The sequence below is a fragment of the Pseudoliparis swirei genome, chromosome 19 (genome assembly GCF_029220125.1).
Source record: "Pseudoliparis swirei isolate HS2019 ecotype Mariana Trench chromosome 19, NWPU_hadal_v1, whole genome shotgun sequence".
Lineage (NCBI taxonomy): Eukaryota > Metazoa > Chordata > Actinopteri > Perciformes > Liparidae > Pseudoliparis > Pseudoliparis swirei.
Window position 1 is genome coordinate 4221502 of NC_079406.1, and position 26894 is coordinate 4248395.

A 26894-nucleotide genomic window follows, 5' to 3' on the forward strand; every position below is an offset into this window, starting at 1 on the left:
TGCAGCGTGAAGCCGAGTCTCTGATCTGTCCGACGCCGATTGGCTCGTCGGAGAGAGATCGCTGCTCCGCTGCACCGGTCATGTTACCGCAGGGAGGGGAAAGAGGCCCAATCTAATCCCTGCAGAGGGGGCACCCTCATTCAGACTGTGATGTTATTGATGCACGGCTGACTCCGAACACGAGGAAGGAGGAGTCGTGGGACGGGGGATGCGAGCGTCTCGTTGAAGCACTCTCGCACCGCTGCCTGGAGTTAGCACTTTGCAAGGAAAGCAGTAATGGGATTGTCTCTGGAGTGGAAAATGAGCTGGATGAATCTGCAAAAACCCGGAGATCTGACATGATGCAGCAGACAACACGGCTGACTGGAGGCTTTTTCTTTCCACTGTTCTCATTAAACGGAGAGGACGAGAATGGTGTTGCGTTAGTTTCTTTAAAGTATTTTTTATTTCAAGGTAAGTGTTGTTGAAATGCTTCCGCAGTGGTTCTTTTTCCGTTGGCTCTTTCCGTCTGTGTATTGATAGTTTTAATTATTCATAAACACTCGGTTCATAGTTTCTCACAGGTGCAGTTTATTTACATAGAATAACAATGTCATGTTTTTAATCAGAAAAATCACTTCTGCATTTACATATTGTGGGCGAAGATACTTCAGTGGTGTTGGAGCTGCTGTTCTGGCCACGGTTCAATGTGCACAGCTTTCCAAGGCTTTATTATTTGATTGTATGGGGTGTTCCACTGCGTGTTAAACAAACGTATCATTCATCCAGATGTGTGGATGTTGATAAAAGTAGAGCTGCTGTGATATTTTATTAGCAGTACTGTCAAAAGAAAGGCAGGTAAAAAAAACAGTTGGATATGACAAATATGTTTTATCATTCCCCCAAATGTTTGGGCTGAAGATCACTTTAAGGAATAGAATACCACTTAGATATTGAGTGGAGGACTTTTATTAATGGTGTAGTTGCTGTTTTTACAATCTGAATATTGCTCTTCGGTCAAACTATTTTTCAAATAACATTTTGAAGTGTGCAGGTTTGGAAGTTGGGGCCAGAATTGTACTCTACGATGTGTTCTTGGATTCTCCACTAGTGTCTCGTTGAAAGGAAAATCCAATCGATAAAATTAGCTTGACATTCGCTCAACATTTCTATATAAATACACGACCCGTCCTCAGGCCGAGCTGCAGGCTCGACAGTATCGGCTCTCTAGTGACGCCGCGTGCCGTCGACTGAACTCTTTAGTTGCATCACTCTCTTTCAGAGCCTTGTTTGCCCCTCCGTACACAGGGAGTTAACATCAACTGCTAGATTACATCTCGATACTGCTAGAATGAAATATCAGGTTAAACTGCATGTTCTGTATTCTGCACTTGTAACAGATGGACATGGTCAACTTTATGCTCTACATCCAATAAGACAAAACACGAATAACATTATTTATTAGTCGTGCCTCTGGAGCTCTCTGCTCCGCACCAGGATGTCTGGGCTCTGCATACCGGAACACGTTCAGGCTGTTGGTGACTTGATATCTCGCTCTCCAGTGGTACATTATACCACAATGGAGCTTTTGTTGTCGTAGTAGCTGGAAAGTTTAGCAATCCAGGCGGCTTTAAACCAACGACGGTACCCAAAGAAATGCAGTTAAGACTGTTATTTACTTCTAATGCCAAACCCATGCTGGCTCCTTTCAGTAGATGCCTGACTTGTAAGTTGTAACTGCTCGGCCAGCCTCGCATTTTATATTCTTGTGAAATATTTTATGATTCAGGAGAGACCTCCGGTGTCTGGTACAACATTTTTCCAGGAAGTGTAGATACTCGGGTCATCTGCAACGGCACTCTGGACAGACGTGCAATACGGTATGTCCTAAGCATGATCCGAGTGAGTTTTGCATTTTTCATTGAGTTGAGTCATGAATAATTTGAGTGTCCAGATACTGTTACATTTACCAATGTCTTCAAAGAGCCACCAGGGCAAGACGAAGCCTTTTTGAAACCATGAGTTAACTTTGGCACTGGCATATCCATCTGGGGGCTTCTGTTGACATTCAGTGCAGTTACAAAGATGTCAGCACACATAGTAATATTGTTATTAAAAAAATGACCTTTTCGTCCTCTCGACAGGTATTCGTGCTCGATCGACCAAATCCATGGATTATTGAGCTAACCAAATCTGAGGGGATTCAAAGCCACATAAAACCTGCCCTAACTCCACGATGTCTAACACGACGTTCAACATGTCCTCCGACCGGGTTGAAGGCCCAGTTCCTCGGCCCCGCGACAGAGAGGCTCTCTCCCCCGACAGTCGGGACAGCAACTCGTCGCCTTCACCCGACTCCAACAGCAGCGTTTCAAATCTGAGTGACGGAGAAGCCGACGGCTCCCCCGACGTCAACTTGCTCGAGTGCCGCCTCAGCGACGGCTCCTACAGTGCCACCGTACCGCAGGATAACGGATTCTGTGGCGTGAACCTCAACCAAACTTTTATCACCACGCCTGTCGATGGCAGTGTGAATGTCTGGAACAGCACCGTGAGTCTGATGAGCGACCACGAGATGGGATTGGAAGAGCACCAGTCTTTCGGTAAAGACGCGGAGAACGGATGTAGCGGAGCAGCTCTGTCTCCAGACTCTGCCGGGAGGGAAAGCCAACCGAGTTCAGGTGAGACTTCCCGTCGAGGATCCACCGAGAACGACCGCTGCTCCCTGAGCTCTGCGGAAATGGTAATAAGGAGCAACAGTTTCTGCCAGGGGGATCAGTCGCTCCTGGTGGTGTCCTCCCTGGAGGAGTCGTACATCTCTCTGGCTGCAGGCCATGCAGCATTCCCATCTGAATCCAACCTGCTGTCGACTACTTTGCCGGATGTCCTCGAAAAATCCACAGATGGAGTCACCGAGGAGAACGCGGACTACCCCCGTCTTGGCAAGACTTTCACTCAGGCAGACCTTCCCCCTCAGGAAAATTATATAACGGCGTCCGACTCTCTCGTAGCTCTGCCAAGTGAGAGCGGAGGTCTGTTGACGACTTTCCACTGCGAATCGTCTCCTGCAGGTTGCGGAGACGAGGCCCAGTTTGCTTGTGTTGAAACGGAGCCGTCGCCGCGTTTCCCTGAAGCGTTTACGCCAGAACAAGGCCAGGTCTTTTCGTCCGCTCTGACGGCAGTAGAACACACCGATATGGATGTTCAGACTTCCACTCCAGTGCAACACAGTGTAAACATGATACCCATCCCCTCCTTTTCAGAGTCTCCCTGCACTGGAAACACGGGACTCCAACCCGAGAAACAGCAGCACATCTCTGTGACTCCTCACTGTTTAGGACTGACGCCTTCCGCCAGCAAAGGCAAGAAAATGGAAATTAAAAAGTTTCCCCGGTTAAATTTCAGCAGTATAAAATCTAAAGTTTTGACGAGAAGTGGGCATCAAAAGTCGGGGTTAAGCCTCGTTTCACTGCACAAACCATCACACGTGAGCAATAAAGTCACTGAAGCACAAAGCGGAGCGCCTGTCAAGAGGAGTCCTGCTAACTCTCGGAGTCGCGCTGCACTTATCGCCACCACCACCAGTAAACTGGTGACCGATGCTCAGAAACGGATGAATACAGGGGCTGCTAATTTGGGCGTAACATTTCTCCAGTCGAATGAGCATTCTGCTGTGGACGGACCGGGGGAGAGTGGAGCTGCCAATAAACATGGTCCAACAGTCCAAAGCGGTGGCGCCGGCTCTGAAGTGGAGCTGGCAGCCTCGAGTCAAGTTGCAGACGCCGCCGTGCTGCAGTCTGGCAAAAAGACTCTTTGCGTCTCATCCTCAGAAAATAAACCTACAAGAAGTTGTCCAACGGATCCCAAACCGACTCCAAAAAAGGGTGTGGTTAACAAAATGGAGGTCCCGTCGGGCTCGACTTCAGGCCCGGACAAGCCTCTGGTGCTGAAGATGCGGTTGCGCTGCTCATCGGACAGTTTGCCGTCGTCGTCCAGGGAGAAGGGAACGACTTTAAAGTTGTCAACTAGCTTTACCGCTCCAAAGGCTGACGCCCACCTGGGCCAGACCACACTGGGGAACCTGAGCGGCTCCTCCCTGAATAAACAGACCGAGGCCACAAACGTTCCTGTTGAAATCTCCCCGAGAGAGGTTAAGAGGATCAGCCTGGTGGTGAGAATAGACGTTTTTTAACTTTTACGTACTGTTAATATTCATGCTCTTGCAGCTTATTCCGTAAACCACATTAAATCTGAGTATTTTGGAGTTCGGAGGGAAGATGTGTTTTGGGTCATGAACCAATTGCACAGAGCTGTGGATTCAATGTGGAAATTGCTCTCGGCAGGCTCAGTCCAGTAAATCGGCACCGGCGGGAGCCGCCTCGGATGAGAGTCGGAGCCGATTTCGAGGACTGATGTCCAGACAACCCAGAGGAGGAGCACCATTGTTAGAGTGCAGGACTTCTAAAGCTGTCGGGACGCCACAGTCCAAGCAGAAGAGCAGCACAGGTAACACGCAGAAAAAGATGACCGATGTTAAATATCGTACATGCTTTCCTTTAAGCTGAGCCTATAATAACAACTTTACTGTGTGAAATGCATCCATGCTGATACGTCTTACCAAATTGATGCACATTTGGTTTTCATGGTTGAAAATGGCTTTAAGAAATTGCCATCTACTCTTCTTAAATCGGCACTCAGTTTGTCATGCAAGTTTATCAGATGGAGTCCACCCTTTGGGGCTAATCTACGTCATTAAATACAGAATGTTATCCCCATCTAATTGGAAACCCCCTCCTCCTCCTCTCCACGCAGTGTTTTTCTTTTCTGTAACCACTTATCTCCTTTCTGTGGCCTGGAAATTGGAATATCGGCACCTTGCACAATCTGGTAAATCAATGACTGATATGGGGAAAGCAATTTAATTTCCTACCCCTTGACAAGAGTGTGGAGATAGAGCATTTAGCAATGGGCTAGCTCGCTAATGATGGCTCGCTAATTCAACCATGTTTTTGGGACTACTGTTATAATGGGGAAATAAATTGAGTCACTCTGGGCTCGTGGTCAGCGGCTCTGGAAGTCGTGCCCCAGCACCTTTTACATATTGCCACTGCATCTGTAGACAAGTTGTCATCTTTAAGTTGGCTTGTCTTGCCCACATGTATCAAAATGATCGACTATGCACTGAAGTTTAACTTTAAAAAGTTTTCCCTCATTTGTTTCACACATGGTGAAAGTGGTCAGTAAATACACATTGACAGTAGAGCGGGATCAACCCTCATGCGTCTTGTGATCAACCTTTGAACAAGCTAATGATTTCTTAACCATTTCCTCTGCTGTGTATTGTGAAATGCGCTTGTTCAAACCTTGTTTGAACAAACGCAGCAGAGAGCTCGACTTGGACCGTCCTTGAAGGGTCACGTGGGATTTAAAGGCAGCATCAGAGGTTCAAGGTTTGGACTTGTTGCTCTCCCACAGAGCTCGAGCCCGATCGAGTAGAGGGGAGGTTATTCTAGGAGGCTGCATCTGTAGTAAAGCATTCTCTCCATGAGAGGGCGACATTGAGCTTTTCTTTTTTAATATACTTGTCGTTGTCCTCCTTATGAGCTCATCCATGTTCCACAGGAACAGTGTTGGATACAGATGTCACCTCCGGTCTCTTGTCTAGGTCTTTAGGGGGGTGTGGGGGGGGGGGGGGGTTAACAGCTTAACACGCTCTGCCCTTCTGCTTTTCAAAGTAAGAGTTCTGGGGAAGGAGGGGGACTCTTCCTCTAATGGAAAACCATCTGTACGAGTGGAAGAAGTCAGGGGAAGGAAAGGGAGGTTTAGAGCTCACCAATAGTGTCAAAGTGGGAACACAATGTTTAAAAGGAGCGCCCAGGACACCGCAGGGAAGCATTAACTCTCTCATGCACCGGCAACAGGCGCGTTACCGACATGCATTATTTTGTTTAACAATACTTCTTCCTTTTACTGAATCATATTCAACATGTTTGCTGTTGTGAGTAAGATGCATGCAGGTAAGTTGTGTACAATTTGTATATTGAATGTAACAGGATATAGGGAAGCTGCTGGGGATCATTTTATCTGTTCAGAAATTTATATTTACACCGTCTTCTGTGTGCTTTACAAAAAAAGGAGTTTTAATTCTTGACAAATGTCTCCAATATCCCATGAAAACAACTTATTGTATTACTACAGTTTTTTTAGCTGGATTTGGCCACTCTGAAACCTCTGTGGACACAGTGGTGAGCTTAGTGTGTGCATTAGTCCTGAATGAAGCGGTTCATGCAGCTGACCTTCAGTGTTTATTTGTGCTCTCTTGCGGCCCAGGCAGTCGGACAGTGCAGGCACCAGGAGAGCCGTCCCTTGGAGCGGCCTCAGCAGCCAGTATTAAGCCTCAGCTGCACAGAGCCAGACCTCCTCAGACTCCCACTCGGCCTTCTTCTCTCATGGGCCCTCCCCCTACTCCTTCTAGACTACCACGCAGGACCCCGGGGCCATCCGGGACCCTCGCCGAGGCCGGTGTTCACGCTGAGCTGAGTGAAGGTGCCGGGAGCACACAAGGTAACCCTAACAAGGATTTACATGGTTTATAGAAATGGGATGTCCACAGGATATTTCATAAAGTTATACATTCAGTTTAATGCAGGTGTTTTCCTGGATCTGGTTCATTGTGCTTTTTTACCACATCTGGACATGGAGGGGAGGAGCCTCTGTTCTGAACGGTGACCCACTTCAGGTATCAGACTTGTAAATCTCCCTGGGGCAAATCTCTTAATACCTCCACATCTGCCAATACACTGGAACTTGGCATCTTTTTAAAAAAAATTTTTTTACATTTCTTCATTTAAAAATCTGTACGAATCATTCTGTGTTGCTGCCGAGCTTCGAGTGGTTCTGGTGGCGTTTTATATTAATTATATATTGTATTAAAAGAGGGCAGTGTTGGACGGCAGGCTCACTTACTCCACCTGCATCCTCAACAGCGTCCAGGTCTGTGATTGGCTGAGAGGACCTATATTGCAAACTGAGGACCCCCCTTGTGGTTGTCGTGGCAACGTGTTTTATTCCACTCTAGTTCACACACACAGTGCTGCCTGGAGGATAGAAATCAGACACGCGCGCACTACAACTGATGCTGTCTGAGTTGAAGTGAAGTGAAGCATCAGTTTCCCTGTTTTTCTTCAAAACAATGGCGGGCTACACGGGACTACGGAGCTGCACTTGGACTGAAATGCCCTCTCGTGGTTTCAATAGCTCCTCTTTAACGGCACAGGGCAGCGCAGCGTCCAACTTTGATCTCACCCTCTTGACATGCCTGCTCATCGGATCCTATCGTTGTTGTATCATCCCTTTGTTGGCTGCGTTTAATGGAAAAGATAGAAAGCTTTGGAGAAGTAAGTGAGACTGGAAGTTGACTCATAATGGTTGTATTCATGGGGAGAAGCTCAATTAAAAGAGCTTCTGGACATTTTCATCAGTTTAGTTCAGAGGAAATGCGGATTTTGTTTTAAATGCTAGATATTCATTGTTGTTTATACATTTTATTCCATATCTATGGTACATGTAGTCACAAAGGTCAGTAACATGACTCATTGTTGATCTGATTCATTGTATTTTACCGAAATACAATGACAAAGAACATTTTCCTAAGCCTTGTTAAATTTACAGTTGTGCTTGTTATGGTCTGTTGACGGACATGTCAGTGGTGATTACAGCAGTACTAAACTTGAAAACAAAAAGTTATTGAGGTGCTCGGTGAATTTCAAATACTTTTACAAAAACATGTGTGGATTTGTATTTAACCAGTGCTTCTCTATTTGTTCTACAGTTTCTGGAGGACCTTCACATAAACCATCCCCTTTCAAAAATCTGAAGGCGAGACTCATCCCGACCCCGAGGAAAAACACTGGACTATGTGAGAATACCGCTCTCTCTCTGTATCTCGCTTTTTTGTCTGTCTCTCTCGCTCTCTGTGTCTCTCTGTCTCTCTCTCTGTCTCTCTCTCTCTCTCTCTCTCTCGCTCTCTCTCTCGCTCTGTGTCTTTCTCAGAATACCTCTCTATCTTTACACATTTTTACATTTTAGACTTAAAGTTGAAGCCATTGCGCTTGAATTTTAATCCGCTTTTAATTCTTTCTGAATTCACATTTCTAGAGTTCATGTGATGTCACATTGCTCTTGCATTTCAAACACTGGCCCGTCTTCATACTCAAAGGAAATGGCCGTGTTGCATCTGATTTGTGTAGAACGTGATTTAAACACTCACAAAACACAAACTGCTATCGTTACTTCTCGATGTTAAATATCTTGAGTCTAAATTCTCTCCGTCAAACAAACCGTCAGTCAGTTTGTGCTCCATTGGGTCAGATTGACTCCGCCCACGTGCCTCACCTGGTTCTCCTGCTTCCCTCAGCTTCGGCCTCGGCATGCAGACCTGCTGCTGCTTCCACCAGCAAAGCCTCTTCCAATCCGACGGCCAGTCCTCTGAAAAGAACCGCGTCTGCAAGATTTCGTCTTAGTGCACCCGGTAAGAGTTCAACCGTCTGCATTAGATGTAGGTCGGCTTGTTTTCAGATGATATTGTGCTTTCTTTAATAATATAGTATCACGACATAATAGATGTGCAATTTCAGCCCCTTTTTTATTGTTGTTGTTAACACTGTTTAGTCTTCTGAATAGAGACCTGATACATTTTGGTATTGTTGTATTTGGATCGACTACAAAGAACTTCGGCTGCCTTTTTTCTTTAATGTTTCAAGTCTAGGGTCTATTTTTTTTAGAGGTATGATAGCTTCAAATAAAACTAATATGGAGTGCTTTTTAAAAAATAACACATGAATAATAATAAGGTGACCCTATTAATTAAATTAATATCTTTGTCAACTGATTTAGACATTGTGGCTGAGATTAATGTTTCATGTTTTTGATAAGAAAATTAACCTGAAACTATATACAAGTGAGGGTAATACAGGTAGGTTGTCTCCAGAGGGGAATTCTTTCAGCTGTATCTAATAAAACTAGTATTTTAACTTTCAATGCCGCTCAGTGCTCTGAGAAATATACGTTTAGTTATAATCTGTTTTATTGTTTTGTACTCTGGATGCATGTTTCGTGTATCCTGTCTTTTACATTATCGTTAAGTTTACAGTTTTGCACAAACTAGATGGTATTATTAATCGGCACATTTGTTTAATTCTTCGATTGAATATGTTTCAGTCGCATTTTCACAGCAGTGCCAGTCGAGCTGTTTTCAGCTCATGTCATGAAGACTCTGTTGTCTCCTCTCCATCCTGCTGCCGGTGACTAAAGGGAAGAGCATACATGTGAGAGTGAGGGAGGTTTAAATGCCCATTGGCTGCTTGTATGCTGTTGGCTCCTCCCCCCCACCCCCTCTGCTCTCCTCCTCGCATCCTGGCTCTGCTACAACGCCGCCATCATTAAAGCTTTGAGATGCTGCTTTGCGCCGCTGTGGGAGATTTGTGTGTTTGGTGAATACGCTTTACCGAGAGGATTACGTGATTTAAATTTGTTTTTTCTGCCTGCCCATCGCATCCATTAGCTCTGCACCACAAACCTCTGGCCATCCTTTACCCCCCTCTGTATCTTCCAGCCTTCGCAGCTTGGATTTACATTTTGATTTGAAGGGATCTGCCACGCTGAACTGGGTGCCTTCGCTGTTTCAGTGCTGTAATTCCTGCTAGTGTGTTTGTAGCTTTTATTCATATTCTTTTTTTAGCTGTCAAGTCTGCGTTTACCAAAGGTGTGATGCACACCACGGCATGTGGTTCATAGCCGGCATCAAGCTTCTGCATTTGGAAACCGTTATTTTTTTAGTAATCGTGGGCTGAAACCATTGGCCGTCTTTTTGTTTTGGAGATGTTATGGTCGCCGAAGCTCTCCCTGTCCAACATCCACGTGCGTCTGACGGCGAAGGGTTTACTCCGCAACCTTCAGCTGCTTTCAGGATGCAGGAAGAACACCGTGGTGTTCCAAGCAGGTCTGGCAGTTATTTTAATTAATATTTCTACCATTACTCTAGTCTTTGTGCCTCTCTGTTTTGCTATAATATTATGCCAATCCCACCGGTGTTCGCTTCTCGCATATACGACCTGTGCTGTGACTGAAATCTATTTTTAGATTGCTGTTTACTACTTGGCAAAGCAAGAGGATCATGTTTTTATTGACTGACATTGGTCAGAAATATTGTATGAGATGAATCTTAAATAATTGTATTTTAACAAACATCAGAATATTGTATGTTTTTAGACATTTCTTATTTTGGTTGTTGCTCTCCAGGTTGAACGTTGTTGAACGGCCTCCTGTGGTTCCCACATTATTTAAAGCATCCTTCTGTTTTTTAAAATGAGTTTCTTTAACATTATGACCAAATTTGGTAATTTTGTTTTATAATCTCGAAGGTTTTCAATACCTACTTTTAAACATTGGAAATAAATATTAGTTTACTTTAAAGTCATAGTTTTAGTATTTACATGGTGTCCCATGAATCAAGTCGGTTAAAACATTTATTCATTTATTTTAGACAAGTGTCCAGTGAATGTTGTCTTGTATTGTGTCACCCACTACACTACAACAAGTGCTTGATTGTGAGAGGTCACCCATCACGCTTTGTGCCACGGTGTGCTGTCTCTTTACAGCAGCAGAGCGCGCGCAGTGCAGTCACTAAATCAATCAGACATGGATGAAAAGCGTTCGTGTTCAAACGGTGCAAAATGAGGGCAACGTGTGTCATCAGCTCTGCGCTCCTCGGACACGTTGATGGAAATAGCTTCAGGTCCTCTGTTGCCATGGAGCAGCAGCCAAAGGGAGCGATGGCCTGTGTGCTTATGTAAAGGCAGATGAACACAACCATATTATAGCTAATAATATAGCCTGATATGATGCTAACTCTACGCTATATACGTTTGATCATGTGTGAATGAGAATTACTCTGGGCAGCTGCAGAGGAAATGTTTTATATGAACAAGGAAAATACAAAAATACATTTCTGTTTGGACCCTGAACAGCAAACTGAATTTAATGTTGTGATTCTCTGCAGCATCATCAGAATGATTGCAAGCCGAGCAGCACAGTCTAACTGTTTGCAGGGATCTGGATCAGAAAAAGGGTTTAGACTATTTTATTTGTTGTCTTTCCTAATCTTCCTGTTCTCAGAAACATAGATACAAACATACGAGCTTTCAGGGAAAATAAACGCACATGAGAAGAATATGTTACTGCCAGTTCCTCTTTTTATATGGACGTGTTAAAAGGTTCATGTTGGTTTACATTATCAGACAAATCTGATATTTCCACAATATGAAGCAAGGCTGCCACTCGGCTCAACGGTCCGTCACTGAGGCTGTGATCTGCAGGCCGGTCTGTTGCTGAGTGGCTGTGACACAGAGGGATGCTGCAGGAGAAGCCATCATCACCTTTGTGCTCTTTGCTCAGCCAGCAGAGGGCGCTCTCTTTTAACCCTTGTGTTGCCTTAGGGTCATTTTGACCCGAATCAATATTACACCCTCCCCCCGCCTTAGGATTAATTTGACCCCATTCGATGTTTAATGTCGGTGTTCTTTCGGTAGTCAACAAACAAACATAAAGTGCCTCACACTTAAACTTGGAAAACAATATTAATTCTAATAATTTTCTGGAGGTTTTAATTGCTGGCGTCAAATTGAACCCAAAGGGTAAAATATGTTAGTAAATATAAAGGTAACAGGAGAGTGAAACATTGAATCGGGTCAAAATGACCCAAAGGCGGGGGGAGGGTGTAATATTGATTCGGGTCAAAATGACCCTAAGGCAACACAAGGGTTAAAGAACCCTTTGTAGATTTTTTGAACTGCAGCATCATCAAAATGATTGAAAGCTGGGCAGCACAGTTGAAACTATTTGTTTGGATCTGGATCAGAATCTTGTTTCTTTCTATTTTTGACATTTCTCATGCTGTAAAAAGAATTGGGAGAATGCAGCCAGGAGTCGGGACACGGAGATATAAATCTGTTTATTCAATCTTCGTCCAGTTTTTACTCTGAAAATGTCACACTCTCTGAAAACAAACGTGTAAAACTGTTCCCCAAATTAAAGCATAATGAGCCAAGACATTCTGAAATCCATTTAAATGGTACGGTTGGTGTTGCTGAACAGTCGACCTTAGCGCAGACACAGAGGCCACTGAGGAACTAGTTTTGAGGTGGCCTGCACATCCATCCCGTAGTTGCATGCTGGTGTTATTCTGGGATGTTGTGATGCTTTAGAATGGTACGCTGCTTCGTGCATCTAAATTTAGCTTGAACATGCTTCAGGTCCTGTGGCTCATAAAGGGCCTGATTTATAAACGCTTACGCTGGGGTTGTGCCCACATAGTATTATGGGAGCACACGTGCAGTACCATTATTTATTTTATAGTAGCTTTATTACCGTTTTACACATTCACTTGCATGTCTCTTTATGTCAATAATAAAGAGTCAGTCACCACAGGTTGTACTTTAGATTCCACTCACTGATATTCCCCATCAGGCTATTCTCACTGCATCGTGCTCGCTCGGCCTCATAAACAAACTGCTTTCAAAGGAACCCACGGGTGTCCTTTTCTTCCCTCTTGTCACCTTCATCACTCTGTGTGAGTTGCTGTCTCGGCGTTGTAGAGGAGTAAACTAAGTGTTCTTCTTCATTAGCAGGATTGATGGTAGCTGTTTTACGGGCGTGATGTATTTCTACAGCTGATGTAAATCAAAGCTACAGTAGCACAGACTCGCTAAAATAAGTTGTCCTCGGTGACCGGTGTCTGCGCAGCACCAGATTTAATTAGGTTATGGAAAACGTAATTGCATTCGGGGATCCATCTTTCTGTCGTTGCACTGAGACAGAACCGGGCTTTGAAGCTCGAGCATCTGTGACCCGGACGGGAGTGTCTGGGGTGGGTGGTGCTGCTGTTGGACCAGCTGTGATGATGATCAGCGTTGTCGCAACACTCAACGCGTGTTCTTTCCCAGTGGACAAGGGCCAACCCAAGGCCGGCGCCCGCCAGCAGCAAGTGCCCCAGCCCAAGCAGCGCAGTGGACCTCCGGATGTGGTGCCGGCGAGTGTCGCCGAGGGTGGGAGGAAGGAGCAGAGCGCCCCGCAGCTCGGAGGACTCCAGGCAACGAGTAACCGCAGATTTCAAGCCGTCGCCATCGTCTTGCAGCAAACTTTGGCTGAGGTATGGAAATCTGAGTTATGACGTAAGGTGTTTTTATTTTATTTTTGTGTGCAACTTCTGCAGCTTTCAAGCTCACAATATTGTATTCAAAGAAAAATCGAGCGGTCTAAATGACAAAGACTTTGTGTATTAACGTCTGTCAGTAATTGCTGATTAGTTAAGGTTTAAGTTAGGTTGCCTAGTGTAAGCGATGTGGGTGTGTGCGCAGGAATCACTCAGTCCAAGCCGTTCTGGTTTTACTCATAACTTTAGTTATCACTCCACTTCCAACTGTACCGCCAAGTCCCCCTCTCCTCTTCTTCTCTCCTTCTACCCTCACACCTCCAGGCGCCTGAACAGCGCTCACTAGTGGTCTTAACTCCTACATGTAATTAGGTTTATATCATAGAATTTACTCTTACACTAGTATAAAAAAGGTACCAATATGTTTATAAAAATGAATTCAGACACTGCATTATTATTCCCATTCACTGCATTATTATTCCCGTTTTACTTCATTTTATGGAAAGCTGAAATCTCCTTTATCCCAGATGCTTTAGTACACCAAGTCTCAATATATATGACATAACTACACGTGTACAACATAAAATGCTGTGTTGATACAAGGCAGACTAAATGGCATTTCTATTGACAGGAAAAGCATATGTGGGGGGGTAGATTATGAGGGTATGAGGGTCTGCACACACGGACATACTTGGCGGCTGTCCAACACTAAACAGCCCGGTTGTCATTTACTGAACGACTGAGGCAATGCTTGATCAAAGCATTAGTAAATAACATGTCTGTACGATGAGAGCATTCGTGTAACCGGAGTCAAATTCCATGTGTGTGTACACACACACACACACGGCCAATAAAGCTGCTTCGGATTCTGAAGAGAAAATCTGCTCTTTAAGAATAAATCTTTCTTGCAGCAGAAGATTTTAACAGAAGCTGAATTTCTTCTGGCTTCAATCTCGAAGCCTGTTCGTCGGTCTGTTGTATCGTTCGGGGGTCATTCAGGGAGACGAACGATACGCCGAGAGCCTTCAAAAGATGTAAGTTTAAACTGATCTGTTTAAATAGTGGCGGCATGTGATTGGCCTCCAGGAACTAGACGCCCTGAAGGTCTAATCTCGGCACACTGAGTGTAAACAGACTCGTCTTATCAGCTGCCCTCCACCTAAACCTCTATTCCCTCATTTAGTCGTTGTATTGGAACATTATGATGCAGTGCTGCTCGGTGTGTGTTGGTAACTTAAGTCTGACCCTACAGTCTAGTATGAGTGAAAGTTGGCAAATTCGGTTAGTTATGTTTACAGGACAACATGGATATCAGTCTTGGAGGATAAAGCAAAGGACACGAGCCAAGTGTCCTCGGCAAATCTTTTGACATCACATATTTTTCATTTCTGGACAATTGATTTAAGACGTAATGTATTTAGCGTCTCATTAAATTACTTCATATGATTACTCAACCTTTAACTCCAGATTTCATCATTCCAGACCTTCATTCGTCGGTCTTGCAATTTCAACAAGCAACCATCTTTATTAATTCGGTTTTAACAAATGGATTTAAGAAACAACAAAACAGTTTTACATAAAACAAATAGTCTTGTGATTCAGTGTTGTTAGAATTACAAGCAGTCGACCTGATGTCCAGAGGGGATTCACTCCTCATCCCCTAACGATGCTGCTGCGTTGACTATTGGCAAACATCTGCACATCAAGGTAGTCTAGGCACTAGTTGCAGAAAACCTTGGCAAACAAAGGTTCGCTCTGTATCCAGAAATATTCTCCGTTCAATGAATTTCCCCTGCTAATGCACCTGCTATTTTATGATGAAAAAGCATATCTTTTTTTAGTGTTTTTTAAATACTTGAGGCTAGATTCAGTGGCACAAAGGGAAGACATCAGGTCTGCCAGGATCTTCCTCTAGAGGCCGCTGGAAACGTGCCGTCATTCCTTTGCAATCCTCTGGACCTCATCTGACATGGTTTCTTCTCCTCTGACACAAATCCATTAATCACATGTATGAAGTTGTGAGAACGCGCACATTTTCATTCAGCTTGGCATCGCTGTCCTGCACATACAGTCGACTTGCTTGGGTGCAGAAGCCCTGCTGTAGCCGCTGTGGCTCCAGTTTAGCGGTTCAACACGCACACATGAGCAGCATTTGAATGCGGGATCATGTACTTGTTGCTGCTGGACTTTTACTCATTCTGCTTTGTTGCGGACGTGACGAGAGAAGTGGCTTAAAACTGATCCGTGCGTTCCTAAAGTTGTGCGACGGGGACAAAAACGAGGAGGTCCTCGGCTCCTCACATGAAACATGTGGCCCGGACACAAGGGAACGCCTGTTGACATTAATCTAACAAATGTGATAACGAGGTGGAGCACTTGTTGGGCTCTCTTCAGCTGAAAACTATTTCAAAAATAAAACCATGAACATCGATGGTGATGCAGAAAGTCACTCGTGCGTTTATTTCCTTCGGCCGAGTTTGCAGCAACTCTCTTTAATCCAGTTGGACATCAGGCGGACGTGGCAGCGCTCTGGATAGTTTCAGTTGTGACATGCAAGGTCATGGCGGTCCAATTTTAGCTTCTGAGCTTCGGTGATTTCTCTTTTTTTCTTCATTGCTTCTGTGAAAAAGGTGAAGGCATACAGGTGTTTTCTGTTTGTTGAATGTAACCAGGACCCTGAGATTAAAATCTGTTTGAAATTGGGTCAAAGATCATCAGTCGGAAAACTCCACACGCTCTAAAACAAACATGTAAAGCACGTGTTCACCGAATTAAAGCATTAGAGGCCAAAACATTCTGACTTTCATTTAAATGGTACAATAAGGTGTGTTTGTTTGTCTTGAAGGTTGCGCCTGTCCTCGATGCCGAGCAGTTGACACGGGCCACGGAGAAACTAGTTTTTGAGGTGGAATACGCATCACACACTGCGCTGTGTAAACTGAAGCCTCTGGCATGAATGTAGAATATAATCATTCAAATGAAATGGATCTGACTTTAATATCCTTTCCTCACATGGAAGGTTTTCGTTGCTCCGTCATCAAAGCGTCGAGCCAGCGAACCCGGGGTGGTACTATGTTGTAATGCCGACAGTCGCTTATTTACTTTGGCTCAGATTACAGCAACTATTTGTAAAGTGTTTTGAGTTATTGTGACAGTTGCGCCTCCAGATGTTCAGCAGCCTTCCACACGATCAACCAGGAGCCTTCAACATGTGTGCGTGTTGCAACTCGAGTGCTCATTCCATTCATTAGGAAAGTCAGTGTTATCTCTGGAGCGTGATGTACAGCGTATTAACTGATGGAGGTATGTAGTTATACAAAACTGAAACTAGTGTACATGTTTATTACCTTCGCATTGCAACTGCGGAAGGTTATGTTTTAATCGCTGTGTATTTATTTATTTGTATGCGTGTTACTCGCATAAGTCAAAAAGTATTAAACCGAATCTCATGGCCTTTGGTGGGATGATTGGTTATTATCCGGGGACCATTTGATTATATTTTGGGATCGACCGGGTCAAAGGTCAAGGCCATGAAAAGGTCAATCTTCTTGAATCGCATGAAATTTGGTGGGATGATTGGTTATTATCCGGGGACCATTTGATTATATTTTGGGATGATCGGGTCAAAGGTCAAGGTCATGAACAGGTCAAAATCTTTTTACCATAGCGCGGTCAATTTCTATCCAATTGGCATGCAACTAATGTCAACATTTTCATAATTCAATGCCCAATCTTGTGGTATGCGAAGGTATGCGCTCTACCGAGTGCCCGTTCTAGTTTAATAAGAAACAGATGGTTTAGCACACACGAATAACAGATGTGTGGATGCAGTGTGTGTTGGAATTTGTTGGCAATACATGGGACCAGGAATAGGAGGCAGGTCCTCACCAGTGTGGTGTGAGAATGTGCCAGCTGTTGACTGCTTATGGTTATGAACAGCAGCCAAAGGCGAGGCGAGGCCAGAGTGCCATTATCATCTGTTAGGAAGGAATGTGTTCGAACCTTATCTCGAGGGCAAACGCTGCGTCGGATTGAAAACGCACCCCCCCGCCCCTCCTCCCAAAAAACAGATAACGGATTTTGAGTCTTTACTTCACTGCTTGTAAGTTGATCTGAAGAAATTATTTATTGATCTTAGTCTGCCATTAAGTGTTATTCTACACCTGACATGGTATCATATTGATACACAGCGGGGACGTGTCGACCCGACGACATCTCCCTCAGACTTGCATCGGCTTTACCAACTGGGTTCTAATGCAGTCTGAGTGATAACCAGTCAGTAAAGACGCATAACGTGTGTATTTTGTGTTCTTCATACCACAAATACTGTTGTAGTGTTTTATCCTGTACTGGTCGTTATTATTTTATGTTTGTTATGGTCTGTCATGGACTACATATGCAAATTAGCTGTATAGCTACAACCTGATGCAGTCGCATCAAATGGTGACATTCATGTTTTAACTGCACATGGTCCCTTTTTTAAATGCAGATTATAATAATGTTGTTTAAGACCAGACGTGGGCTGTAAAGACATGTGCTCACAGAAGCTGGAAATGTGATCCGTCTCTGCATGTTATCGTCTTGTATGGATTGTACCCATGAAGCCTGCAGCAGAGGGAGATGCAGCGGGGCGAGGGGATGATTTAATGTGAGTGGTGGTGGGGGATGGGGCCCGTGAAGCCTCTTCACGTGTCCCCTGGGAAGGTCGCTGCTCGGCACAAGACCTTCTCCATCAGCCTGATGTCAGGCACGCCTGTACGATTTACGTTTGCTCCTCTCCAGCTGCCTTTAGTGCCGTCTTAAAGTGACCTCGCCTCGCCGACGAGGAGGCGCTCCTCGTGCACGCTGCAGCCTGCCCCCGTCGGGTCGCTTTAGGTGCAATACGGTAATGCGCTCTGCAGTCGCTCTCCTCGGCCGGCAGGGCGGCTTTTTTTTCCAGCGCTGCCTCAGATGTTGCCGGAGCAGTCTGGGAGGAGGAGGTGTGCGGAGGTGGTGCGTCCACCTGGACCGCTGTTTGTCCTGGAGAACTGGCGCTCCATAGCTGGAGGGGGAGACTCCGGCTAGCAAGCCCCGGACCATGGGCTGTTCAGGCAGCAGAGCGTGCCTTAGTGCTCCCTGTGCTGCACGCAGGGTAACTGGCTTCTACATTGTTCTACTCTGCAGTGAGCAACTGATGCAGATTTTGGATACAGGACGACAGGCTGGACTATTCCCTTTTGTGATCAGTGAAGTCATATTTGACTTGCGTGACGTCTTGGGTTCATAGTTGACTTGCGCAGGCTGTACGGTTTAGTGTGTCGGGTTGTTTATGTAAATCGGCATATTCAGAGGAAGGTGTTGCACACGCTATAAACAGTGTTTTTGGATGCGTCAGTTTAAATTCGTGGAGCACTGCAGCCACGGCCGCTTTACTGCAACACTGAGTCAGACTCAAAGAATTGGGCTGACGGAATGCATACGGCTGAAAACACAAGTCTATTTGTCCTTTTATTCTTCCTCCCTTACTTCTCTGGTGCTGTTGCTGTATTTCTCAGTCAAACACAATATCCTGGAAAGATGAACCTTAATCCTGAGATGGTTGTGTGTAAAGGGTGTTGCCCTGCAGAGCCTTGATGCCATTTGTTCTTTCTTTGTATTTATCAAACTGTCTATATTTTGTTATTTGATCTTGACTGATGTTTTCAGCTCATTGGCATGTGCTTGTCTGTTTACACTCGTCTTCTCTGTGCAGCGGGATGAAACCTCAAAGCAGAGCCGGGATCTGTCCCAGGAGCTGGTCAGCCTTCGAGGAGAGCTGGGTAAGTGAGGTCACCTTGGTCACACCGCAGCCGTGTGTAAAGTTGTTATCACCAGAGCGCACACACACTTCTGGGACACCGTCTGCTTTAAGTTCCCCTTTCTGGAGTGTTTCTGTCTCGCTTAGATAAGGAAACATTCAAGGTAACGTTCGTATAATATAGGGACAATAAAGTTTTCCTATTTTAATTGTTTTCATCGTGACTGTCTTGTCGTTTACTGGGTTCACTTGTTGCTGTGATTTAATGCAGTTATTGATGCTTTAAATTGGATTGTTAGGCATTATTCTACATTGAATAACTGCATTGCACACTCCTCTGTAGGGCCCCCCCCCCAGGAGTTCTGCCGCCACTCGTTGATTGATTTTGTTCTCTGCAGAAAATCATATGCCAAGGCTTGTGTGTTTAAGTGTTGCCGGGTAGACTGGTCAGCCCATTCCCCAGGGAGTGGCAGGCTGACCTTTGACCCCACACAGACGGGGGCTCCCAGTGGTGGAATGCCACGCCACCTTAGGGCTCGGGGGACAATGACCAGTGCTTTGTGTCGGCCTGTGTGCTGCCTTGTATGTACAGATAAGCTCACTCAGCTTTCATCTCGTACTGGGTGTGCAGTGGTGTTGGGGCTCCTCCCCCCCGCCCCCCCCCCCCCCTCACCACCTCGAGACTTCCACATGGCCGCTCTTATATGCTGAGCGCCGTTATATCTGCGCTTTACCACATTCTTCACATCATGGAGGTTGTGAAACCTACACTGACCTCAGAGGGGACCTTTTGTATCGTCTATAGTAGAAGCTGTCTGGAAGTCCATGTGCTGGAGAGGGGCGTGGCTTATCGCCAGGGAAACTAATTATTTCTGACTGCCACCATGGAAGAAATGAACACTTTCTGCTTCATGTGAAAATCCCACAAACGTCGTGACATCCAACGCCCTCGTGTTTGGCTTCATGACATCATCCGTAGGCTCTCACGGCATTACAGGTTTGCCGTTACTTAAATTCCTCTCTGAAGTGTCGCTGCCTGCTTCCAGTGATCTCACTCCTCGTGCAGCAATACATTACATCCCAGAAGGATCTGCTTTATCTGACACCCTGCTGTCTGTTTGCCAGAATGCAGCTAACTTTAGCTCGACTGGGCCCTCCTCCCCCGTATGAGCCGTGAGGTGTTTGTGATGTGGGTTTGGACAAAGGCTCGTATGTCCACGTCTCTATTACACGTGGGCTCAGTCTGACGAGCCAAAGCCTGATGGTCCCTATGGGAGCTTGGCCTCCGCTGCTGTTATTCCACTCCTGGTGAATCTTCATGCATGTGCAGCATTTATACTGCAGCTCAGTTTTAACTGTGCAAAAACAACTTTATTCGCATCAGGAATACACAGAATGTATTTAATTAGTCTGGGACAAAGTTAGTCAACATGACTAAACCAGTAAAGATGTTAAATGCAGCTTGTGGCCCTCGCGGCGAACGGGAAGCTTCAGTTCAAACGATGTTGAAAGGAGCATTTCATGACTCCTCTTTGGTTGCCGTGGTAGCGTTTTAATGTGGAGGCCAAATCGGTATAAGCGGGATATAAACTTCAAGGTGCCGTCTCTCCGCAGAGCAACATCTGCGCTCAGTTTTGAGTCCTGAATAGTTGTGGTTCATCGTCTTTCCCCGTATTCGACACCAAATGTTAGAAAGGGAATCCCCTGCTCGACATGTCGGCAAAGGCTCTTGTTGCTTCAGCGAGACTTCACTCGTGACTTGAAGTTCCTACAAGCGAGCGGTTATGAAGTCGGTGGCTGTCGTCCACTCGGAGCAGATCGAAAACACATGGCGGTGGAAACGGTTGCCGAGTCGTGAGCCTGGTGAGCAAAACAAAAGCAATTGCACAAACTTAAAAATGGCAAATTACCAGCTGTGGGGGGGGGGGGGGGGGGGGAAAGTGCCTGATTCAAGAAATATGTCACTGATTTCTAGATATTGTGAAAGAACAGGGCAACACGTTGCCGTATCTTCATCTGCCTATAAATAACTGCAGTGTAGTTTGCATATGCACTCAAGTGCAAGAGGGAGCCGCCCCTTGAAAGTCAGTTTTTCCATTCCTTATTCCTCTTTGGCGCGCATTTACACCACGGGAGAACTTTGCTCAGCAGAGGCTCTTTTAGTGGACGTATTGGATTTCTCACACAAGCGGTCACTTGCTAAGACAAGTTTTTCCTCTACCCTCTTTAATACGAGTCAAATGTCCCTTCACCTTTTTACCAAGTTGAGATTCTAGCTTTCTGCTCTTGTGTTTCCAGTTTGCTCCGAGCATTCATCGGAGCGCCTGGAGACGGAGAAGGAAGAGCTGCGTGTCGCTCTGCAGGAGCAGCACCAGAAGGACCTGGTGGAGCTGGAGCAGAGACTTCAGGCCTTCTACCAGGCCGAGTGGGACAAGCTGCACCTCGCCTGCCAGGAGGAGGCCGACAAGTGCAAGACGCTCATGCAACAGCAGGTCGGTCCCCGACTACCCCTTACCTTATCATATCACCTGATCATTTATATTGGAAGATTCATTATTGCCTCATATTATCCAGAGATAAACACAAAACATCCTCAAAATGATGTCCATCCTGTGTTCTTCTTCAAGGTGGGAGAGCTCAACGCCAATCATGAGGCCATGAAGCTGGAACTGGAGAGCAGCCAAGCGGAACATCTGCTGTCTGTCAAACAGCAGTATGACGCGTCCCTGGAAGGTGAGCGGACAGTATTTCACCAGATTAATGAAACTACATCTATAGCATTTTATGAATCTATTTAAGCTTTGAGTATATTTTTACTTTGGATATTCTAAAATACATCATAACTTTACATTGTGATTATCCTTGAGCTTTGTTGTGGTTTTAATTATCTGAAATAATTCCTACTCTTTAAGAGGTCAGCAAAGTCCACAGTCAGGAACTGCAGTCGTTGGAAAACACTCTGAAAGAAACTGGAGCGGCTCTGTCTGTAAGTTTCAAAGAAACAAACGATGTCGTATCACAAGGACAAGTTCTGATTTGATGAACCGGGCTGTGTGTGTGGAAGCTTCACTCGGTAACCGTGTTGTGTCCACAGGGACGGATCGAAGAGCTCACCCTGCAGAACAATGGCCTGAGTGAGAAGCTCACGGCGGTGGAGAACAGGAGGAAACAGCTGGCCGAAAAGAATCAGGTAATCTTATCGGAGTGCTTTTCATAGCACGGCTCCACTTGAGGGACATCGCATGACTCCAGGGTTGTTTGCCTTGAGGAGAAGAGGTGATGCCAATGATTACAAGAGATCAAACGCACTGAAACAATAAGAACCATTCTTTACCACGTAACATGGTATGAACTGGTGGGTAAAAAGCTTCTACATGTACTCTCACTCTGCCCTGGCTCAGTGGAGTTATTCAGGGAACTCCCTCGCATCACACTGCCACTCCACCATTAATAGATGATATGAAGAGCAGAAGCAAGAGCTCAGAATGTACCAACCAGCTGTTAAAAAGGACGAGCAGGACTTGAACGCAACCTTTATGCAGCGCACGTTGTTTTTATATCGCGGTGGATGACTGTTAAACAGCGGAGCTTAATTTCCCCTGTGAGCTCAAAGCTTTTCTTTATTATTATTTTGTTAATGAAGCATGCCGCCCTCTGTTGTGTGGTTCTGGATTTCTGGCAACGTGACGTTTTATGAGGCCGGCTGAACTCTTTTAAGTTTCTGACGGTCCCTGAACGACTCATGTGTCCCCACCAGAAGGACTCCCACACCCTGTATCTGGAGCAGGAGCTGGACAGCCTCAAAGTGGTCCTGGATATCAAAAACAAACAGCTCCACCAGCAGGAGAAGAAGCTGATGGAGATCGACACACTGGTGAGACGCGAGGCTCGCGCCGCTGGCGGCCGAACATCGAGACGAGCGGCGAGGGATTCACGTGGCGCTTTGCTTCCTCTGTTCCCAGACGGATAGAAATGTGAAGTTGGATGAGGAGCACAAGAAAGTCCAGCAGGAGAATGAGGACCTCCAGGTCCGCATGCAAAGACATTATGCACTGTCCAGGTAAGAGTTCAGAACTCCTTCTGCTACTCCGTGCCACACATTTACTTATCGTCATAATATTTATTGTTACTATACCTTCGTTGTTTGAAACAAACCATTCATCAATGAGCCCCACCGTTTAACTGGTTCCCTCGATGAATATGAGCACCATAGTTTATACTCTACTCCACATGCTGTGAGGCAACATGCTCCAGTTTTACATCTTCAGTCGGACCCTGAAGGCAACACACGGGCTGTGGAAGTCAAATGTGTTTGAGTCTTATTGTGTTATGTGTTGGTAATGACAAAGTGATCTCATAACTACTATAAATAACCCCATGAAAGGTTTATTGTTTTGTTTATTGTGTGTTTTTGTATCTCTTCTTGTTTTTGATGTACCGTATTTTTTGCACTATAGGGCGCACTAGATTATAAGGCGCACTGTCAATGAATGGTCTATTTTCGATCTTTTTTCATATATAAAGCGCACCAGACTATAAGGCGCATTAAGCGGAAAAAACCAACTTTTCTTCGTAATCTTTTGGCAGTTGCTGCGAGACGGTAGTTCGTGTGCGGATAGAGAGATTACGTCTTTTCATAAAACGAAAGCACCAAGAAGGACCGCCTCGAAAGTCATTGATATTCATGTCCGGTGCTAACGCTGTTGCCTTCAGTTGAATAGAGACTGTATTACTCCGCGACGCTCCTGGCTACGGTAGCCGTAATGCTGCAAGCGGTGCGGCTTTGTAGTTTACCAAAGTCGTACTAAAACATTTTGACTTAGCGCCGTGAGCGCCTTGTACCACACAAAATCGCTTAGAGGTCAGTAAGCAAAACCAGAATTAATCCATATATACGGCGCTTCGGATTATAAGGCGCACTGTCGTTTTTTTAGAAAATTAAAGGCTTTTAAGTGCGCCCTATAGTGCAAAAAATACGGTATGCCTTTTATATTATTTTGTTTGAATAATTTATAGACGTTTTAATCTATTTCCTCTTTATAGTTAAATCTGACTTTTATTTTGATAGGTTAAAAGGAAGCGCACTTTAATTTTATGTTAAAATGCAAACGTGACGCTTTCGCTACGAATCGACAGATAAGCATTTTATACAAAGTTTAATAGTTTTAATCGATCCGTATGAGGCTAACGCTCCTACGGTGGGGACACGGTGTTTATTCACCTAATGATAATAATACATAAAATGTCTATAGCGCTTTTCAGAATACTCAAAGACGCTTTACAACACAGTTAAAATATCCTAAAAGCTATGCATTAAAAATTACAATAAAAACAAACAATAAAAGCAAATCAGAACGTAGAGAGCACACAATCACACATTCTCTAAAGAGAGAAAATAAAGGAGTTTTACCAGCAGTAAGTTTTCACGCCAATTCAGACACGGGGATCCGTTACAACTACTTAACTATATTCTAGTTCTTTGGTTTGGCGTCAGTTCGCTGGACTATCTCTACGTCTGTCGGCGGTTGTTCTTGAGGGCGTGTTTTTAACGCGTGTTTCTCACGTTGTGTCTCTGCGGCGCAGGCAGCTGTCGACGGAGCAGGCGACGCTGCACGAGTCGCTCCAGAAGGAGTCCAAGGTGAACAAGCGTCTGTCGATGGAGAACGAGGAGCTGCTGTGGAAGCTCCACAACGGAGACCTGAGCAGCCCCCGCAAGGCGTCGCCCACCTCCACCTCCCCGTCCCGCTCCTTCAGCCTGGACTCCCCTCGCAGCTCGGGCTTGTTCTCCAGCGCGCCCGTCTCGCCCAGATAACGACGGGTACCGGTTTCCTGTGTCGAGTCGAGCGACCGAGAAGTAAGAGCCGTGCGTGTTTCCTGTTCCCTCTTTGGCTCCTTCAGGATCGACTCTGACACTTTGTGTACAGACACTGCAGACCGTAAAGAAACATTTAAATCTAGTTGCACAGATGCACTTAAGAAGCAAGGTCACCTTGTTTTCTTGCCTTTCACGTCTGGTACAACGGGGGAGGGGAGGGTGAAGAAATCTCAGGACTTCTATGTAATGATACTATTTGTTGACTTGTCTGCCCTGAAGCTCACACACACACACACACACACACACACAGAAAGAGATACACACACATGCATCCATTCTTTCTTCTGTCTCTGGAGATCAGTCGTCTCTCCTCGGGCACATTTTATTTAAAATGGTCTTGATATGTGGACTGGCTGCTTTTTGGATTCCTCCATTTCTCACAGCCGACTGTCACTCACATCCTGCTGCTAGTCATCACACCAGGCTGTGCAAGTCTATGTTCAGATTTATTTAGAGTTTTTTTTTTTTTTTAAAGGTTATAGGTTGTTTTTCTTCCACCTAGTTTGTAAGTTCAAGTTTCATCTGTTGCCTCGAACCTTGTTTTGTTTTCCACGTGTGTTTGTTTGACCAGGGGACCAATCGGAGTCTTTGCATGTGTTGGCGTCTTGGTAATCACGTCGTGTTGCACCTCCCGAAGCGGCTGTAAAGAGGCGCCGCTTGTCTCACTGCAACGTTGCAAATAGTATTTTGTGTGGAATTTATTCTTTTAAGTTTGTTGAACCAGTTTTGAAACATGCAAATAATAAAGTCTTTTATTAAACCTGTTGCATCAACACTGTATAACTGATTTACATATTTTGAAATTGCAGCAGATGAGATAGATAGATAGATAGATAGATATATACTTTATTAATCCCCAAGGGGAAATTTGTCGAGTCAGTAGCAGCAACACACAATAAAAAAAAAAAAAAAAAATAATAAGAGAAGGAAGTGGGTGATCTGGAAGAGTTTGACTGTCAGAGAGCTCATCTGCGTCGAATGGATGTATCTCTATCTCTCCTTGGGGCAGCGGAGGCGCGGAGGCGTCTGGAGAAACTACTCTCCTGTCCTAGGAGGTGGGTGGAGTGGTGGTCGTTTGTCCAACATGGGACACCAGTTTCTTTCAACCCTCCTCTCCACCACCTGTTCAGGTGCTCCAGCTGGCAGCGATGATGGAGCCAGCCTTCCCTAACCAGTTTGTTAAGGCGGCTGGTGCGGCTCTCGATGCTCGCCCCCCAGCAGCAAAGACACAGAGCAGCACACACACTGCAACCGACCTAGAACAACTCCAACATCTTTGCACCGTTGTTGCTGTAAGAAAGCTCCAGGAAAAAAAATCCTTCTCATACTTAAGCAGTGAACACTTGATGTTGGCCTTCGGTCCACGTAGTCGGCTGCAGTCGGCCGTACTCCTCCACCCCTCCACGTCCACTCCACACTCACAGGACACTCAGGACACTCAGAGGTGCCTCCTATCACCACTCCTCACCACCTCTCTCACCATCTCACAGGTCTGGCAGGTGGTTCTTCTCCACCCGTTACTCACCACTCACACTCCTCCTTGCTCCTCCATCCTCCCCACCCGTGTACACTAGACTCCTGCAGATCAGATCTTGTACTGCCAGATGGCATGAGTGTACTTGTACAAGTTGAAACTGGGAAGAGTGGTGAAGAAGGAAGGAGACAAAACAGTTCCTAGCACCGAGACAGACCCAACCTGTGTTCTGACAAACACCACCACACTGGAAACTGAACGTGGTCTGCCTGTGAGGTAGGCGGACATCCAGGAGATGGTGGGCGTCCACACACCACTGGATGGCAGCTCCTGCACTCAGCGGAAGGCACTGGAATGCACTGGAGAAGTCAGGAGAAGTCAGCGAGAGATGGTGCACAATGCGAGGGGAAGCCAGGCAGGTAGACAGGTAGATGATGGAGGCGTCGTCCACTCTGGGATGAGCTGGACAAGCATGGAGCAGACTCACACAGCAAGGTGAGGAGGGGAGGTGGTGAGCACACTCATCTCGGAGGTGGCATCACCAGAGGTGAGGGGAGGTCGGTCGGTGACCAGCACCTTC

General features: G+C 45.6%; 2 protein-coding genes across 6 annotated transcripts; both read left to right on the top strand.

Annotated features, from left to right (window-relative positions):
- LOC130209394 (uncharacterized) lies at nt 1–9292 on the top strand. Of its 2 annotated transcripts, none has more exons than XM_056439009.1 (7): nt 1–453; nt 2124–4150; nt 4323–4485; nt 6310–6543; nt 7811–7897; nt 8396–8509; nt 9199–9292. In XM_056439009.1, exons 2-7 carry the CDS (start codon nt 2216–2218, stop codon nt 9246–9248), a joined length of 2583 nt encoding a protein of 860 aa, XP_056294984.1. In that variant the 5' UTR covers nt 1–453; nt 2124–2215; the 3' UTR covers nt 9249–9292. The 2 variants fall into 2 exon arrangements, with proteins under 2 accessions (XP_056294984.1, XP_056294982.1); XM_056439007.1 differs by having other exon boundaries at nt 9213–9292.
- mtus1a (microtubule associated tumor suppressor 1a) lies at nt 9244–25604 on the top strand. Of its 4 annotated transcripts, XM_056439012.1 has the most exons (11): nt 9244–9305; nt 9859–9979; nt 12981–13186; nt 18921–18987; nt 21264–21457; nt 21593–21698; nt 21878–21951; nt 22060–22155; nt 22723–22839; nt 22928–23025; nt 24549–25604. In XM_056439012.1, the coding sequence occupies exons 2-11, from the start codon at nt 9859–9861 to the stop codon at nt 24775–24777; spliced, it is 1308 nt and encodes a 435-aa protein (XP_056294987.1). In that variant the 5' UTR covers nt 9244–9305; the 3' UTR covers nt 24778–25604. The 4 variants fall into 4 exon arrangements, with proteins under 4 accessions (XP_056294987.1, XP_056294986.1, XP_056294985.1 ...); XM_056439011.1 differs by lacking the exon at nt 9244–9305 and having other exon boundaries at nt 9770–9979; XM_056439010.1 differs by lacking the exons at nt 9244–9305; nt 9859–9979 and having other exon boundaries at nt 11756–13186.
- Nucleotides 25605–26894: the final 1290 nt, after the last annotated feature.